Raw genomic sequence first — 19,099 nt, forward strand, 5'->3', positions numbered from 1 at the left:
AGAAATTACACTGTCTGGTGAAAGTCTCAATCCACAAGCCCCTGCAGACAGTCAACAAAAGAAGTTAGTTTATTGCCCTAATGCTGATATATAATCAACTTTGTAGTTCAGATGATATCGAATGACATGGCCGAAAGGGCTGGTTTTTACATGTTGCTCTTAATGTGACGATACGTGTCTGTAGAGTGCATTTGGCTGAATCTTCAGTGCATCTTGGTTGCATTTGCACCTGGATTTCATGCCTTTAAACATCCTCGTGACTATAGGATGTTTGGTAATGCAAGTGGAGTGTTAAAGAAAAATTAGAAACAGTGCTCATCCTAGCTGGAGTTCTCCGGTAAATCCTGAGGGAGACGCTGCTAAGACGAGGCTTCACTTCTTACGTCCACCTGTGTGAACAGATGAGCCGTTCAAATTGCGAGGTATGTGTGTCTCCTCTGGATAATTGACAATAAATCATGTGCTGTGGGAAAAGGGGAAGTTGAGGGAGTGTGTGTGTGTCTGGGGAAGATGGGGTGGTGGGGGTGTTGGGAAAAGGAGGGGAAAGTCAGCAGTGTGGGAGATAGAGGGGTAGAGGTGGAGTCCGGGGGAGGCAGGGTGGGTTAAACTCGAGAGGACTTACTGGAGCACATGTTGAGTTCAGGGCTGCGCATGCCGTAGTATCCGGCTGGACAGTCGTGAAGACACTCCCCGTACTGCCTCATCCTCTCCCTCCGCAAAAACAGGAAGAGTTTGGGCTGGCAGTTTACACAGCCGTTGTCCCTGGAGCACACCGAGCAGCCTTTACAGATGGGGTACGCTCCATAGCTAGCTGCTGGACAAACACAGAAGCGTAAACAGCAAAAGTGATTAATAAGATGAAATTAAATATGTAAAGGTGTAAGTATGCTTCAACTTGTTGGATGGTCAAACAGTATCTGAAACCCCCCTCCCCACACACGCTTTTCTGATGTCGATTTGAGGCTGCCTCCAACAATTTTTGTAACTTTCTGAAATATACAATCCAACAAGCACGGCAGCTTCATGCAGCTATTGGCTGGGTGTGTAGAAGTGAGAAAGTAGGCAGTGTTTGAACTTCTCTTTCAAGCACTCTTTTTTCATTCTGTCAATTTCATGTGTACAAACGAGTGCAACACCATGAATGCCGTCGAGGAAAGATTGTCCAAACTTTGCCCTGTACACAGTGGCAGATGTGCTTCTCACCAGCACAAGACTTTGCACAATGCTTGTCGATAACCTTTCAATGAACAACCAATAGGATGACCATCACTGATCTCACATGAAAGCAACCAGAAATTGCCAAAATTAGAACGTTTTAATGCACTCATCCCTTATTGATCATTGGACTCATGCCCATCTTTTGCTCTGAAGGAGGATTATTGCCAGTGCCTACTTTTGCGTTAAATTGAAATACATAATTCACAAACAGTCTTTGCTAGGTCCATTTTGTTTTTCAAATTTCCTGGCGGTTTCCTGCTACCTGGTGCATGATGGTGACGTAAACCCAATTAGGGTTAAGGTTATGATACAGTGAGCATAGCTCCTATGGCTCATCGTGTGTAGACGGTCTAAGAGAATGTAGCATTGCTATTGTTAGTTTTTGCTAGAGCCGCATTGGAAGATGCATCTAGCATGTGGTACAAGAGGCTGTTTATTCTGTACTAGTAACAGAGAAGCAGAATTCTTTTAGATCGTTGTATCATCACTCGTCTGTGGATGGCCTTGACTTCACCCAACGACAAGGACAGGGTGAACTTGAGGCAACAGACTCAACTGTGGGAGGGCTGACCAGCAGAAGACAACCCGAGTACAAGAATAAAACCAAAACAACCATAATAGATATATCAGCAGGATATTCTCTAATTCATAGTAAATATGTTCAATTCAACAATTTGTCATTCATGCAAACTCTGGCTCCCCTCTCGATGTTCGAATGTTGATTGGTTATGAATGTGAATATTGCATTAATTCTGGTCAGAGCTGGCCCCCTGAACGATTGTGTTGAGACAGCCGATGAAAGCCCCCAAAACCGCAATGGCTCTGGCCTCGGCTCGAGTTGCCTGCAGAAGACAAAGGAGCCAGTAAAAAGACAGTCCATTCCACAATAAGTGACTTTCAATGTAAACTCCTTAGCGCCCCGTTTACAGGAAAATGTCCTTGGGCGAATCCAATCTCTCCAAACGAGAGACACTTCAATTGATCTAAGCCAAGTCTTAAATATCACAAGCAGCGACCGGGTAACAGCGCCGCTCAAACTGAGCGACCTACCACAACGCTTAATAAAACACTGTGCAGCAAACTGGACAAACCCTGAGAGACAGAGCAGAGCATGCCTGCATTACTGGCCGTGGATCCGCATATTAGATTTCTATGAACAGATTCACCAAGACGAAAGTGAGCGCTAAGTGGGCCCAGTGCAAGCATCAGTTTGTAATCATGTGAAAATCAGTCAGCGAATGTCAGACTCATCTTTTTTCATTTCTTTTGTAGGAGTGCTGGGAGACCATCTTTAGAGAGGTATGCTGGCTCTGCCAAACTACACTCATTCTCCTGAAGCCGGGGTGGATGGAAGTAAGATTAAGTGCTAATCAGAATGTGTCTCTGATGGTCTTTAGGGATGAGGCTTACAGCGACACCCCATCGATCACAGCAGCGCCAGGGTGTGCGCTCCAAGCCTATTCATCACACAGACTGGTGATTGTTCATCTCCAGTCGGCACTTACTCGGTAAGACATGAAGGAGAAATGAAAACCCCAAATTATGATTAGTTTTGGGTCTTTCAATTCTCAGATGGAAAATTGTGTCTTATGTTCAACTGTCAATCCCGTGTCTAAGATATTATTATTTCTTATTTCAGTTGTGCCAATGCAGGTTGCCTCTCAATTAAAATCTTCAGTCAGTTGTCTCTACTTGTTAGACACAGGTGCTGTTTAGAAATGGCTACAGTACAATATATGTAATATAAATACAATATAAATTGTACAGCTTTTGTACTGTTTTTTTGACTTTCTGATATAGTTTTTAAATCATGTGCCTTTCAGAAATTGCTAAACTAATCTGCAGGCATTTATATCTTGATATATATTCATATTTGAATATTTTCACACATAAAATTAACATACATAAAAACACGCTAAAAACATAGTAAATTACACTTTTTTTTAAAAAAAGTAATTGCAGCTGTATTAAAAGTGTTTCTTTATCCCGGCAGGTCACAACACAAACACAATTTCTCAAATATATCTTGTGTTTCATTCTGTCAATCCTTCCATTCAGTAAAACTAAATTGCAACATTAGCCCAAACCTCATACTCAACTATATATTTCTGTAGAATATACAGTCTGGATGTGTTTACAGCAAACTGACATTCACATTAACTTGGTCACATTTACTCCATCTGCCCTCGCCAAACTTGAACACAACACTGACAGAAAGGGAAAGCCAACTTGGCAAAAGTAAAGAACTGTGAGGCTGGAAAGCTTACTTCTCCAGCCCGCTTTGAGCGGGCTCAACTCTATAACTATTAACAGTGTGCTAACAACACTATCCTAACAATAATAGAAAATAAAATCAGGGCCTGTGGTCATCTTAGATCACTGGCCAGTCAATCAGCAGAGAAATTATAGTCAATGAAAAGTCCCTTGATGACTCTGGCTCAAAAATCCTCTGGCTCACTGTTTGTTGTCAAACATTTGTTTTGCTGGTTGCTAATCTCGCAATACACGCTGATTGAGGATAACATAATCACACGCCGCTTGAATGCAGCAGATCCCACATCCTGGAATTAGCGTATGATTGGGGGAAGAAAAGGGGGAAGGAAAGGCTGTGTACAGCGGAGAGACACTCTTTTGGTGCTGATCTTGGGAGATTAGCTTGTGTGTGTGTGTCTGTGGAAAGGTTTGGAGGTTCAGGCCACAGGTATGTCAGGAAGGAGGCCACAATTCACAGTGTCTGGAGCAGCGCTGTCCAACTCACGTCCTACACTACCGACATAACGTCTAGCGCACTTTACATCAATCTGTCGACTGCCAGCAGGTTTCAGCCATTCTTAAAGAAAACCCTCATTCACATGAATGTGATTTTTGAGACTAGAAGAAATATAAGAGTAGCTCCTTTACAGCAGAACTGAAACTGTAGGAAAAAAATGAGGCTTGTGAGTAAAACTCTTTACCTCAGCGTGCTTTATTGGCATGAAAATTGAAAACAGTTTGCCAAAGCATGTAGCAGCCATTTTTTTAAGTGGCACTAAAGAAGAGAAAATCAAAGGGAAATGGGTTAAGTGTTAGTTCTGAAGTCTCTATAGATCACTGCAGCTTAACCTAATTTGGCAGGAACATAAAGCTGTATGTTTAGTGTGCTGGGGGATGTGTTCTGAGTTATGGATGTGGTTTTTGTTTTGCATATTGTGCCTTTCTCCTGTTCTCAAACAGCAGACACATTCAACCCCAGTCCATCTGAAAGCTAAAAAACATGCTGTGTTATGTTTGACCTCTATAGCTTCTTCTTTCCCCACAAATCATGTAATGCCTCGGCTCTTTCCTTCTCGGCTGTTTCTTCTGTCAATCATGTTGAAACTGAAGTGACCCGGACATATAGAGAAGCCGCACAGAAAGTGGTCATTGTGAGATTATGGATACCAGGTTTACCATGCCCTAACTCTAACCCTAACCCATGCCATGTTTTTCGAGACACGCCATTCGAAGTGCCACTCCCTGCACACGATAAACCGATGCCGTTTACGGTTTCAACCACTGAATACATATTACGTGAAACCAAACAAATCCACAGTTCCCACTTCTGACAGCTAACTGAAGATCCCTCTAAGTATTATATTTAAAAGCCAGGGTCCATATGAACATCACTGAAGAAGCCTCTGCAAAGTCTTTTTAACACAAAGACTTAATAAGTGCCTCAATATGTCATGTCTACGAGGCAGAGGGCTGGTATAAAGATGCTGCTCTTGTACATGAACCACATGAAGGACCCTTTACATAACCTCATCCCCACCCATCAACAATATATTGTGACAGACTGAGGATGATTTTGTGTAACAAATAGAGAAAAATGCATTAAGTGCACTGGTCTTTATGCTAAGCCCAGCTAATCGGCTGCTAGCTTCAGCTACATATTTACCGTACTGATGTGAAAGTGGTATGGATCTCCTCATCTAACTCTCGCCAAAAAAAGAAAATAAGTGTACTTCCCAAAATGAACAATAATTTTTGGCCATCATCATCTTTGAAACTATTGCATTTGACAATTTCAAAAATCATAATTTAGAAAACCATAAAATCAACATCACACGGTGAAATGGCCTTGCAGATATTCAGTGATAAGTATCTAGCATGTTCAGGTGAAGTTTTGATCTTTATGCAAAACAGTCAGGCTCACAACGTGAAGAATGACGGCATGTTGGGAGCGTAGAACTTTCATTCTACAGCCGTAGGCTTGCTGGGAGGTTTGCTCTGAAGCAGCTCAAGAGCAATTAGGGCTGCAGTGAGATCCAGCAGAAACCCAAACTCCGTCTCAGGTACGTTTTTATGAGTCCAAAGCAAGCGTGACAGACTGCTCTCTGGGCTGCCAAAAAACCCCACATATACGGGGGGTTCCACCCACGGCCGGCTAACTTCCTGCCTTCCACTCACCTACCGTTACCCATGAAATCATTCACATTGACCCATTCCAACTTTCTGCAACCCGAAACCCTAACAAGGCAAATTGCACATAATTTTTGTGTTTCTTTTAGAGCCCTGAACTTAACATTGAGTACAAGAAGACATTCTTACGTAGGGTTTCACTGATGTGGTGTTCTTGCAGGCAGACCGCGATAAAAAACGTTTTGGTTTCGGCACTACTGAAAACTGATACTTTGTAACCATTTTCAGGTCTTTAAATTTGACAATTTTATGCTAAAAAATAACAAAAAGAAAATGCGTTATATTATTAGAAGTATAGCATAATATAAACAATACAAACTATCTGATTTTTAATAAAAGTCACAACAACAAATCCTTAAAGTTTTAGTAACATTTCTTATGTTTCGTGTTTTATGGACAAAATGGGATTAAGTAATGCCAAAACATTCATATTCATGTAGTGTTACTATCAGATGTAGGATTTTTTGTGGTCTGCCATGAAAAAGTTTTTTTTTTTTTTTAAAGTGGTTACATGCCTCTTTTTCACCTCTCAGCTGCTCATTTCAGTCACAGACTTGTCCACTGAGCAGCTTCAGTGAGTTCAGAAGATATTTTCTTTAAGACCAAACCCCATCTAGACTTCACCTCTTTAACCTGCTACCACTACTTTTATAAGGAGTAGTGATTTGATCCCCTGTAAAAATGCAAAGAGAGTGCAGTGGATCACCCATAGTTAAATGTTAGACATAAACTGAAATGTATCCACATTAGCAGTTGATGACATTGGGCATAGAGGTATATAAAAGAGGCTTGTGAGGTGATTGCTTTGATTAGACCCTAGTTTATCACATATAATTTAAACACCACTCTAAATGGAAAATGATAGCACACTGGATAGAATGTGTGTCTTGATTGACTATTGAGTTGAACTGGAAATGCAGCAGACTTGATGCAAAATCATAATGCAACAGTGGATTCCAAATGCAGCAAACGGAGGACAAGAGCTTGTATTAAAACACAACTGTTTCTATTCTCTCAGTTCTCCTCCATTTCTCCAAGGGCCCCTGGTATGTAAATCTAATAATACAGACTGTGAACTGAACCAGCAGCCACACTGTCCACTGTTTGGCAAAGGCCCTTACATTACAGCCTATATGAGAAAGTTCATCAAGTAACACAACAAAAAAGCTATTCACTTTATTCACTACATCTATACTAACTATAAATGTCATATGGTTAAGTGGCAGTGATGGCAAACCTCAAGTTTTGGAGTTACATAGCAGCAGCAGGTCAAGAAGATTTGTGCTCTCATGTGGAAAGCTTCACATTCACCAACGGAATTATACGCTTTCCTCGTGGCACTGAGACAATTACTGTTTATTGTCCACCTCCCTTGTTCCCCCTAAATGATGGCATAAGCTTACTGCTGCTGCACGTTAGAGGAAAAAGCGAAAGCTTGGGAGAGAGAAAGGGCAGATACAGGACAGAGCAGCATTGCAGCCACCAGCCGACTGGCGGCAGACCGAACCATAAGAAGTAACAGTCGCTTTCTGGATGTCTGTTCAAACCACCTAACTCTCCAGGCTTACACTCTGTTGCTGTAAAAAGCAAGCGAGCCAACAGTGTCAAACCCCACACTCACAGTTCACCAGCCGTTGTACCGTCTCAACATTGTTCAAGCTTGTTAAAAGCTGGTACATGGAAAATGACATCAAACCGCCCGCTTTTCAGGCCCGTGACTTTATTTGTCATGGAACTGGAAGTTGCACTTAGCTCAAAAGTTGTGGAGAAAAAACAGGAGTAAGAGGGGGGTACTTCGGGCCTGTGCGCTGAAGGCACAATTCTGCTCCAATTTAGCAGAAAATATGTTGGACTTGCCTCCGACTCTTTTCCAGCTGGAAATAGTCAGGTTTTAGGATCTACGTTTTTTCCCCCAGTTTACTTTAACAGATCATACTGTAAGCACATGTTTATAATTTAGGACAGTCCTGCTGCTTATAATGATTTTGCAGCATGAGACTGAGCACATTTGCTGTCAGACATATTAGCCCGGCCAAAGTGTTCCTGTGACACAGATCCATCGGGCGAGGCAGGCAGCACAGAGAATTGAACCATCACTTGAAAGGGTGGCGGTTTATATAGTGTATGGGTAAAACAGGCAGCCGCGGTTCAAACAGGCAACTGGAAAATGGGGGCCAATTTAAAGCTTGACTTTTTAGTGCACAATAAAACAGAAGCTCAAGGTAATTTACTTTGGTGTGATTCAACAGGTTGAGCCACAGTCACATGTAGGTGAGAAAACCACATTTGACTCATTGGATGACCACATCACCATCATACAAAGTGCTTGTTATTAAAGGAATAGTTTTACATTTTGAGAAATACACTTATAACTTTTGCTGAAACTTTGAGTCAATGCTAATGCTACACTACTGCTACTAGCGAAAATGCTAAGCTATTGTAATGGTAGCAAAATTAGACAAATGTCATAAAGTCAGCGAACTGACTCAATAATGTTAGATTGCAATATTAACTAACCTGAAGTTTGCTAACATTAGCTAACATAGCCACCATTAGCTACTGGTCATACCAGACCATGTAGACCCTTGAGTGTATTGAATTGAGCAATGGTGCGTTTTGTTGCTTATGAACTGAGCTTCTAATTTGTAAGAGGAAGAATGTGTTATTCCGTCTCTCAAAAGGAACATTGTCTCGCTTCAAGTGGATGATTTTGCTGGTTCGGGTCAAAGTTGCAACCAATTCTGTCTATGTCATCTTATTATAAAAAATGTAATCCATTTAAACAGCTTAGTCGACGAAACTATATATATATCAGCAGAATTCCAGAAAATGTAAGGTATAAAGTCTGTATTGATAATTTCTCTGTCCTATGTTTTCTGAGCTGGCAGCCAGTCAGACAGAGACATTGACAATGTTTCTGAGTCAATCTGGAAACGCTCTGCACCTTTCATCCATCTGTCCAGCTGAACTCATCATGGCTCTCCCCCCCTGCACTCTTTCCAACGCTATATGAAGATGCTAGGTTAGTTCACTTCCTTATTAACATCTTTATGATGGATTATGACCTAAATCCCATGTCCTGGGTCAAATCCCACATCTGGATCCCCTGATGTGAAAGAGACCTCATAATTCCTGTTTGGAAAATTAGAAATAAAAGGTGACCTAGCTGACCTAATCTCACGGTATGTGCTGCAGTCTTTTAACACTTTCTGCCACATTGATGGACACTTAAACCCTTGACCATAGCAGACATATGACCGCCATGGAAAGCTCTACGGTCACATAGGAGGAAAAAACCCTGAGAATGACCTTGATGTGGTGGTCAAATAACAGCATCGCCTCTTCACTGTGGCTTGCGGTCCCATAAAATGTTTTACAATTTAGTCGGGCCTTGAAAACAACGGAATATCTGTTCACAGTCAACATAGCTTAAACAATGCACTAAAACAATGCAAACCTCTAATCAGGTTAAACTTTTGTTCCAGTGAAGGAAAAATCCATTCTAAAACACAGTTTTAACACTTTATAGGTCCGCTTTATTTTTGGTTGTATTTTATATATTAAGAGCAAAGCTATAACGTAAATTGCAACACTACAAAACAAACCCTCTACGTGCTCTCTACGTGCTAAAATAAAAGACTAAAACCAAAAATTGTTTTCCTCATCATCGCCTAAAAAATTAAAAATTAAAATTAATCAACCTGGTGCTTCCTGCTGAGTGGCACAGGTCATCACTCAGCATCTGCCTTTGATTCTCCTGACGGTGATGCTCGCTTCATGGTTGGCCAGCGCAGGTGTAAAAGGACTTTATGACACCCAGGAATGGAAGCACTACGGGAGTTAGTTGATGACTCACGAGGATGGACTTTATCGCTCTCTGGGCAGGCACTAGAAGACGAGCATGTGGTTTATGTTTCATGCCAACTCTTCCTCTCTCATCCATATTTATTCACTCGTTCAAAGAAAAAGGTTGATGTTTCTTTTGAAACGCCACAGTAATTTTCTACTCATCGCCACCATTTCTCAGCAACTCATACCTTCAGTGAATGCAACATGATCTAAGATCTATATTTTAGCATTAAAATACAGCTGCAAATGGAAATTGGCAGGTTCCAAGCAACCATGGATCAACTAAGCACTTTGCAGATTTAGTCAATATAAAACTTGAAATTTTTTTCTAAGGAAGATGATGAAATGATGACATTCGTAGGATATCTGAAGATTGGACTTGATAAATTATGGCCTCTTTATAAATTTGTGCCAAAACCACATTGGCCTTTAGCTGCAAAACTATATGGAGTATAATAAATAGTTTTATAGCGTTTAGTCGTGAGAGTCCGAGAGAGAGAGATGATGCACACCACATTTGGAAATGATTAGTTTAACTGACAATGAGGTGTTTGCAAAATACAGTAAGATTTTCAAGAAATTCAAATTATCAGAGAAATACAGAAATCCAACATAGCAGAAATTAATGGAACTATGTGCAACTGATGGAGATTGTCCTCAAAAATTAAGAAAAAGAAGAAATTGGTTTCGATAACAAGCAGTTTTAACTTATCTGGATTATTTTCCTGCTGTGGGTCTCAAAGTTTTTATGATCTAGTGACTTTCAGAAGAAACAAAACAAGAAACCAGGTACATGGCACATGGTGTTTTTTCCTGATGATTTTTGCACTGAACAGGCATCAAAATGAAAGGACCGCAGTCAACATTATAGCAGGAAAGCCAATAAATAAATAAATAAAGCCTAGGACATTTAGCTGAGACATTTTACTTCGTAGTGAATGTTTTTCATTCCGAGAAATGTCTGTGGGGAATGTGTTCCTCACTTCAGAGGACAGCAGAAAGATAACGGATGTGAAGATTGGAATTAATCTTTGTTATATCTCATATTAATCTGCTCAGGTGCCTGAAACACCCTATTTTTTCCCAAGTTCCCGAGTCTTTGACAGTAACCAATAAAATTCAAACTGCAGAACGAAGAACAAGCAGTACGAAGCAAGAGCAATGGGCCCCAAAAGAAAGGGCAAAGTTTAGAACTTTGAATATTTCAATATTTACACTCCCTCAAATCCACTCAAGCTGTGGGAGAAATGTGTTTTTCTCAAATAGAAAGAAGAAAAGGGAAAAGAGAAAAAGGTGGGTGAAGGAAAAAGTGGAGTGGCTCCGATTAGCCCACATGTTGGTAATTTATCACACATAAACCTCACACCTAATTTTCACACCTGCATCTCAACGTGCTGGAAGTCTAGTAATTCACTCACTCACTCACTCACACACACACACACACACCTCCCACACATACACACATGCTGCTGAGTGGGACCTGGCCGTGGGTTTCCCTCGGTGCGGGAGGAGATCCAGGACATCACAGAAGAGGATCAGTAAAGGCAGCGGGCATGCTTGGCATATTTGCACCCCATGTAGCATTGCTCTGTCTCTCCCACCCTAACCCGTGTTCACTCTCCCTCCCCCATTTGTCATCACCTTGACTAAACTCATCCCGACTTCCAGCTCACACATCTGAAAATCAGAAGAATTGGATGTGGATCTTTCATACTTGCCAGAAAGCACAACATACTGTAGCTGCAAATCCAGAGGGGAGATACTCATCTTTTATTCAGGTTTTACAAAAAAACAGATTGTTAACTGACTTCCTATCACTGATTGACAGTGTAGGAAAAATTAAACCAAATCCTTCACTTAAGTAAAAGTAGAAAAAGCTGGGTGGATCATTAAATCAGTAAAAGTGAAAATACTGCATTAAAAATGCCTACACAACAGGATTAATGTATATTAATGTCTATTATAAGTATTATATATAGTAAAGTAATGTGCAATCAAAGTTAAATCCAATATTATAATATTTTGTAGTTAAATACTTAAAGAAAAAGTTCGACATTTTGTGAAATACTCTCATCTCTCTACGCTAAATATGAAGCTAACAGCCGGTTAGCTTGGCTTAGCACAGATATGAGCGTGGCATCTTCCCAGATAACTCTTCGCCAGAAAGCAAAGCTTGTTTTTTGTCGAACTATTCCTTTAAACATATCTCAAAATTCTAAATTACTTCTGTAAAAGTCTTAATTACTTAATTAATTAATTACTTCACAGTACTGCTGACAAGGGTGTAAGTATGCAGATGCTATACTTCAGTAAGATAAAAGTACAGAAGTCATATGAGCAAAATATATTTAAAGTTAATCAAAAGTACAAATAGTATGCAGCAGAATAGAGTTTAATAAGAATTTAATTATTGTATTCTATTGGAAAAGTATTACTGATGCATGTTACATCAAGGAGAAGCTATGTTTAACTACTTTATATACAGTTCCATGGTTAGTAACACTGCATCATATTTTAGAAACCTTTTTAAATGAATGTAGTGGAGTAAAAGGTACAACTTTTCCTCTGAAATGTAGTTGGGTAGAAGGATAAAGTAGCAGAAAAAGGAAATACTGTACAAATACCTAAAAATTGTACTTAAGTACAGTACTTGAGTTAATGCCCTTAATTACTTTTCACCACTGACTGCTGAACGCTAAAACTCACATGATTTAGCTTGTAGGCAGTAAATAAAAGCGTTTACAGTAGCTGTTGAATGAAACATTCTGACAAAAATCCTCTGACACATGCTGATTTTTACATTTCTTGTTTGTTTGAAAGAAGTAGAGGAACCAGGTAGTCAGCATGAGCAAAAGAGTGCTACCTAAACAAACTCAAATTCAATCTACAGAATGGGAATGGGAAGAAGACGTCATACTGTTTGAGTGACATGTGATCTATGGGAAATACAAAGCTCTTAGCATTAAAGATGGAGACAAAACAATAAAAAAGGGAAGAAAAACAAGAACGCGCTCCTAGAAAACATGCTGACTAACTGACTACAGCCATCTCCCTTCATACCGATGTCGTGCAGGCACGACATGAACGTCTGCTACAAAGTTCTACCTCATTAACCCTTTAACAAGATACAACCTCACACCCCTCCTCGCCTGCCGAGGCCAACAGGGAGATGTGAGGTGATCGCCAGGGTCAAAAGTGGAGTGCACCACAGGGGACAGATGGCGAAGACCTGGTCTCACTTTCTCACATGGTGCCTGCCACAAAAAACCCTAAACATCAAAGCTTCATTTTTCTCCCCCCCAAAAAATTGGGCTGGATCCAATATCTACATTTGGTCCCTCATGGAAAACATGGCAACTTCACTTATTTTCTCACCTAACTGAAGTCTGTTTCCCACTAGAGAAATGGCCACGCCATTATTTGATCATTGTGGGTTGAATATTAGAATAATACTGATATTTTTCTACTGAAGCTGCCGACAGCCAATATGTTGTTCCAGTTGTCTTTAAATATGACCATGTCTTGATCAATAACTTGAGGGTTATCCCAAAGGAACAGGCTCGCTCACACACACACACACACAAAGACTTCAGAGAGAAGTTCATCTGAGGTGTTTCACAGGCCTGTGATCTACAGTTTGTTTAGACGGGTATACTGTATCCAGATGAAAGCAGCCACCTTCTGTTCCAGCAGGTGTCTGGGTCACATCTGGCCTCATGTTCTCACACCACCACAAAACTGAGCAGTTTGGCTGGCACTGCCCAGGCTTCTTAACAGGAACCGGCTTGTGTTGGCTCTAAAAGGCCACACTCAGCCCTCAGGAGTACACATTTCTTTTCTGCAGTGCCCTTTGAGACAGACTTGGAATAAATGTGTTCATAAAGTATGAAGGATGAGTGGACTCCACAGGCCAAAAATGGAGCACATAAAGCAAAGGTTTCCTTTCACTATACGTACCTACATGTGCTTCTGGGTGTGGGAAATTGAATCTGTTGCCACAAAAAAAAGTGAGCTTTGGTATGCAGGTGAGCTAGAATCTAACGAAGGTGTTAGATGTTGTGATAAAAGGAACTTTTGGATGAAGAAACTTGCATCCCAAATCTCTGGGTGGCATGAGGTCGCTTAGTGTATCATTACATGGAAGCAACGGATGCTTGGAGCTGTACCTGTCTTGTGCCTGCACGCCACAGTGTTTACTGCTACAAATGAGCAGCAAATTGGGTTGTCATGTATTGGCTGCTGTTACAACAATGTTCCAAAATGCTGGATGTGCCAAAGAGCTATGCAATAACTCAACCACAGGAGTTGTCTCCTGAGAAAAAGATTCCTTAGATACAATCCATTATCCTCCAAAAATAACCCTCCACCTTTGTACTTATGGAAGCTCTTTTTAAGAATATACAGTTCTAGCTACTCATATGCATGTGTGCCCTCATGCTCGTTGGTGATGATAACCAGCCCCACATTGTCCATTACACTTCACTACTGCCCATTACTGCACCAAGGCAGTACTATCTCTAAAGCCATTAGCTGGTAAACATGTAAACTACATGTGACCCCTGTCTACAGATACCTATTAGTTATGACTCTTGCTGGTGACAGCTGTTTACACAGCTAAGGCCGCTTCTCCTGAGACCTGGTCCCAGTCCAAATAAAATAATATTCAGTTTAAGGGGAAGTCAGCCAAGATGTAATACAAGTGCATAACTAGAGGGGAAAAAAGAGTGGAGGAATCTGAGATATGTTAATGGACTTCTTTTTTTATTAAAGTCTTATACTTTCCTGTCTAGCATTTGTCTCTACCACAGCCTTGTTTCATTGTCTGGACCCTAAAACAAGATTAGGGAGAAACCCTGGTGGAGAAAGAAAAGTCAAAAGCAGTCACCACAATTGATGTCCTCTTTGACAAAACGCAACATAAAAATGTACTGCGTTAAAATCATAACACAGTTTACCAGTTTCCCCCACAATTAGACTAGCACTCTCTCTTTTTACACTATGTGTGTGTGTGTGTGTGTGTGTGTGTGTGTGTGTGTGTGTGTGTGTGTGGATCTGTGTCCCGAGCCTGCATGGCGTGCAGCCAGAGCGAAGCATAAAAACATACACAGGCTTAAGTCAACACAGACAACAACAAGACAAACAACAACAAGACCACAACCGCATTTATTATAAATACATTTAAATTGCGGCCCAAATGTTTACTGCTAAAAACTCCACTAAGACTAAGCTTCTTCAATAACCGACATATGGGTGACAAATTAAAGGAAAGTAAAGTGTCTTGGTACGGTGATTGAGATCTGATGCATATGAAGGGCAAAGCCTTTGATTCACATTATTTTCATGCTCATCCAACCATTCAGTGACCCCACTGCTCGGTATGGAAGCATCTGCATTTGTTGATTCTTTACTTGTTTATTCAGGTTTTTCCTTTCATTTGTCACCCATCTGTATTTCACTTATGCAACCCAACTGCAACAACCATGGAAGCAAACTGTAAGCTGGACTGTGGGAGAAATTGGATTGACAACATGTTGTATCCACCCACAAAAGGCTGATTGTGAGAGGCGTCAGCAAGGCGGCCATTCAGTCTGGCTGTGTAAAAAGTCCAACTTTCTTTGGTAGAATTTGCAGACCCTAACACAGACAATCCTAACCTTAAAGCTGCTCTAACAAATATTTTTAGATTAACAATGGATCAAATGATTGTGTAATGTGGAAGGTGTCACTTATAGTGTTGAACCCACAGAGAATTATCCCTCTTTGCAGACCCCCTCAGCTCTACGGCACTTTTTAGCGTTTTTCAGCTCATTGTTTTGGTTTTACAGCCCTCAACTTTACTGTTTTTGTTCAGTCTCAGCACTCACATCACTGCCGTTTGTAGACACAGCAGGTTGTTTTTTAGAAAAAAAACTCAGCTAAACCACTGTACGCATTGTTTGTCTATGCTCGTGAGAAGACAGAGCTGAGACAGGGCTAATGTGCATACTGCTTGACAACTAGAATGCTAGCCACTTAGCTAGAAGTTGTGTAAAGACAGAGAGAGGAGCTCTCTCATCACAGAGGTAATCACACAGCTCATCAAGATGAGTGACAATTATTGGGGTTTGAGCTTGAACAACTCCAGTAGAACAAGCAACACACTCTGCTGCCTTGAGGTAAAATATTACATACTGTAGCTTCCGTTACATGATTGATCTACAATCTTATTGCTTTGCTCTGATGACAGACAGATGCATGTCTCATTAAATCACTCCTCCACCGCTCTGTGCATCCCCTCTTCCCATCACTTTCCTCCTCTTTGCTCCTTCTATTCTGATTCTGACCACATAAATCTTTAGGGGATGACCCTCTAAGACCTCTTTACATCTCGCATGCACGCTACGTTGCCGCCACCCCAACCCCCTTCCTCCACAGAGGGAGTCACAGAGACAATGAGCTCAGCATCGAGGCCCAGTAATGACTCCCAGCCTTGTTCCTGATTAAAAACACACCGAGTGCTTCTGCACTCCGCAGGCAGCCATGAGGCCTTCCCCTACTCACACCACAAGGCCTGAGAGCGAGGAGATAGAAGCACAAGCCAGCCCCTACACAGCTCGATACCCAAGAAAACAAAAAATCCAGTGTAAGCCTTACCCATTGTAGCATTCAAAGCTCTTGTCCCAACTAGTCCAAGCCTAATTCCACAGGCAAGTCTTCATTTAGTCTAAGGGTGCACAATTACCAACATTTACCCCAACCTCAGCCAAAACCATAACAAAACCATAACAGAGGCTGCCTAGAGTCCTTGGCTCTGATACAACAAGGGTGGGGCAAAATATATCCTGTCACGTATTTTCACATCTTTTAAAGTGCGTTGGGTTTATCTTTCACACTACTTCATCATCATATTGGCAGAAAATTGGGAGAAAAGCTCAGGTCCTCATTTAATCAAGTATTCAAGTACTGAAGAATTTCAATGCAACAGACTTGCTGTAACTCCACAGATGGATACAGTGTGTCAGACAGTCAGTAGGTGAGAGTGGGGGCAGCTGCACCTTTACCTTTACCTCTCCATGTCCATACTTGGGCCACCAAATTACAGGCAAGCTCCACAGAGACTCTTTATTGCATCTGACCAGCTCACTTCCTCTCCATACCAAAGGCATTGCATGCTGAGCTTTATTTTGATGTGGCGTGTAAGCATAATTAGAGGTCCCTTAAAAGCAGGGAGAGGGGGGAAAAAAGGAGTCTTGTCCATCTGTCGAGTGTTAAGGGGTGGGCACGGGGGTAGCGATCAGAGCCCCATGCCTCGCTGTTGTTAGAGCGGCAGCCATTCAAACAGGCATTGATGCAAACAGCCTTTAGTGCCAAACTAGAGTCAGTGTGTGTGCTTGTTTCTGCACACGTTGGTGTATTTTCTCAAGGGGCCTCCTTGAGTTTCAGATTTCCAGGCCTTGCAGATCGATGCAAAGTAGGTACTAGTCGGCACGCACCCAGAGGAACACACTGACATGTCAAACAAGAGCAGATACAGAGTGTGGCCTTTTCTAGAAACATTAAACATTAAACATCCTTCCAAGGGCTGTTGGATCCATAAATCTGTACGTCTCTTCTACACATTTAGGGAAGGTGGGAAATCAAATGTATGGCCTGTCAAACAGGCTCAGTTACCAAGTTGCATGCCAAAAAGTAGTTTAAAGGAAATACTCTTATGGATCTTATGGTCTAAATTCCGATTTTTTAAATTGTCAAATGCAATAGTTTGAAAGATGATGATTACCAAAAAATGATCATGGTCATTTTGGCAACTACACTTATTTGATTTTTTGCAGAGAGTTAGATGAGAAGATCAATACCACTCTAACGTCTGTACAGTAAAAATGAAGCTACTGCCAGCAGCCGATTAGCTTAGCATAAAGAGTGGAAACACGGGGAAACAATTAGCATGGGTCCACCCGAAGAGAAACAAAATATATGCAAATACCTTTACCTAAATTAACACATTTAATCCATCCGCTATTTTACATGCGGTTACGTGCTGGACTATTTCTTGGCCGGGACCAGCAACTTCTTGGAGACTCCACTGGTTGCCTAGCCACTGCTCCTAGCCAAGAAATAGTAAAACGACAAATTGTCATATTTACACATTTACTGCTTTTGTGAGCATTAAACGAACAAGATATAGCAGTTAATTTGTGAGCTTTAGAGGTACTAGTAGGTTGATTTTGTTAACTTTGGACAGAGCAGCCAGGCTAACTGTTTCCCCCTGCATTCAGTCTTTATGCTAAGCTAAGCTAACCAGCTGCTGGCTCCAGCTACATAGTTATTGCACAGGCGACACAAGAGTGGTGTCGATCTTCGCATCTAACTCTTGACAAAAAGTGAATAAGTGTGTGTGGAGGTGGGTATGGGTAGCTGTCAGCTGCAGAGGGAGAGGTGGTGGAGTGGCTCAGGTGAGCAGCATCAGGGAGAGGTCATTGGCACAGCTGAAACTGGTTAATTATGCTCTCCCTAATGCTGATGCTAGAAGGAAAGATTGTGTGTGGAGAAAAAGAAAAGAACGAAGAATATTGCCTGGAAACGTGGTCTCAGCGTGTGTCTTAGAGCCAAATGAACTCACGGTAGCACGATTCTGCTACACTGTGTTTCCCAAAATGTGCAAGTTTAAGTTTGATTTGGTTACTTTATTTTGTAAACAGCAAAGGGGAAACTGGTCATTTTTAACAATTCCCATAATCAAATTCATTAGGGAAAAAACACAATGGATGCCTATTGTATCCACGTCATAACCTCTAAACAGCTCTTCACTGAATTCTTTTAGAGGTGTGTATTAGTAATGTGAGAGGTAAGTAGTCTGGAAGTGCATTTCAGTGTAAGCCTAAGGGGCTCCATCTCCGGCTCTGGGCAGCTCTCCTACCTGTGAAGCCCTTGTATGAGTAATTTTTTCAAAAAATGCTCCTTTTGTATTGTTGTTTTATGTGTGGCACTTAGAAATGATTCCCACATTAGAGTTTTTATGGCCCAATAAACTTGAGAGAATCGGACCAAATTGGCTGGTCATATTTAGTAGCTTTATAAGGAAACGTATTAAGGTGTAATTGCTTCAGGGGAGTGCGCAATTGAGGGAACGGGCATAGGTGAGGGTTACAAAATCGCCCTCGCACTCTGGAGAGACACTGCAGTTTTTGTCTGCTGCTCGGGAGTTTCCAATCACCATGAGGAAATACGGAGTGTATTATAAGAATTTATATAATAAGTTCATTTTATTTCACATTTCCGAAAAAATGAACTTTTACAATGTGGTGAAATGTAGCCTGACATAAAACCATCTGTTTGGCATTTAGCTTTGCCAGCATATGGGATCCTCTGATGACAATGATTGAGGGTGAAAGAGAAGATCCCCGCGTGTATTCCCCCCGAATAAAAAAGGAAAAGGAGGGACCAAATCTGCTCACAATGAATATTTTTTCGCTGCGATGTGATTGATGGAAGTGTGCAGAAGTGTTACAAAACAAGCTTTCTCAACCATGTGAAATGGATCCTACTGAAACCCAGAGCAACACCCAAAGAGCTGATAGATGAATATGACTCCCTCATCCCACCAAATTGCCTC

General features: G+C 41.2%; 1 protein-coding gene across 6 annotated transcripts in view; it reads right to left on the reverse strand.

Annotated features, from left to right (window-relative positions):
- rspo2 (R-spondin 2) overlaps window positions 1–19,099 on the reverse strand; it is a 58,925-nt gene that overhangs the window by 34,374 nt on the left and 5,452 nt on the right. For 4 of the 6 annotated variants that reach the window (XR_006379087.1, XR_006379085.1, XR_006379086.1 and 1 more), the window contains exon 3: window positions 623–814. Coding sequence is in view for 2 of the 6 variants with exons in the window: in XM_044206691.1 (XP_044062626.1) it covers window positions 623–814 (192 nt within the window). In the remaining 4 variants the exon portion in view is untranslated. The remainder of the gene's footprint in view (window positions 1–622; window positions 815–19,099) is intronic. The other 2 variants (XR_006379088.1, XM_044206693.1) reach the window with 1 other exon arrangement.

Source organism: Siniperca chuatsi, linkage group LG9 (assembly GCF_020085105.1).
Source record: "Siniperca chuatsi isolate FFG_IHB_CAS linkage group LG9, ASM2008510v1, whole genome shotgun sequence".
Taxonomy (NCBI): Eukaryota; Metazoa; Chordata; class Actinopteri; order Centrarchiformes; family Sinipercidae; genus Siniperca; species Siniperca chuatsi.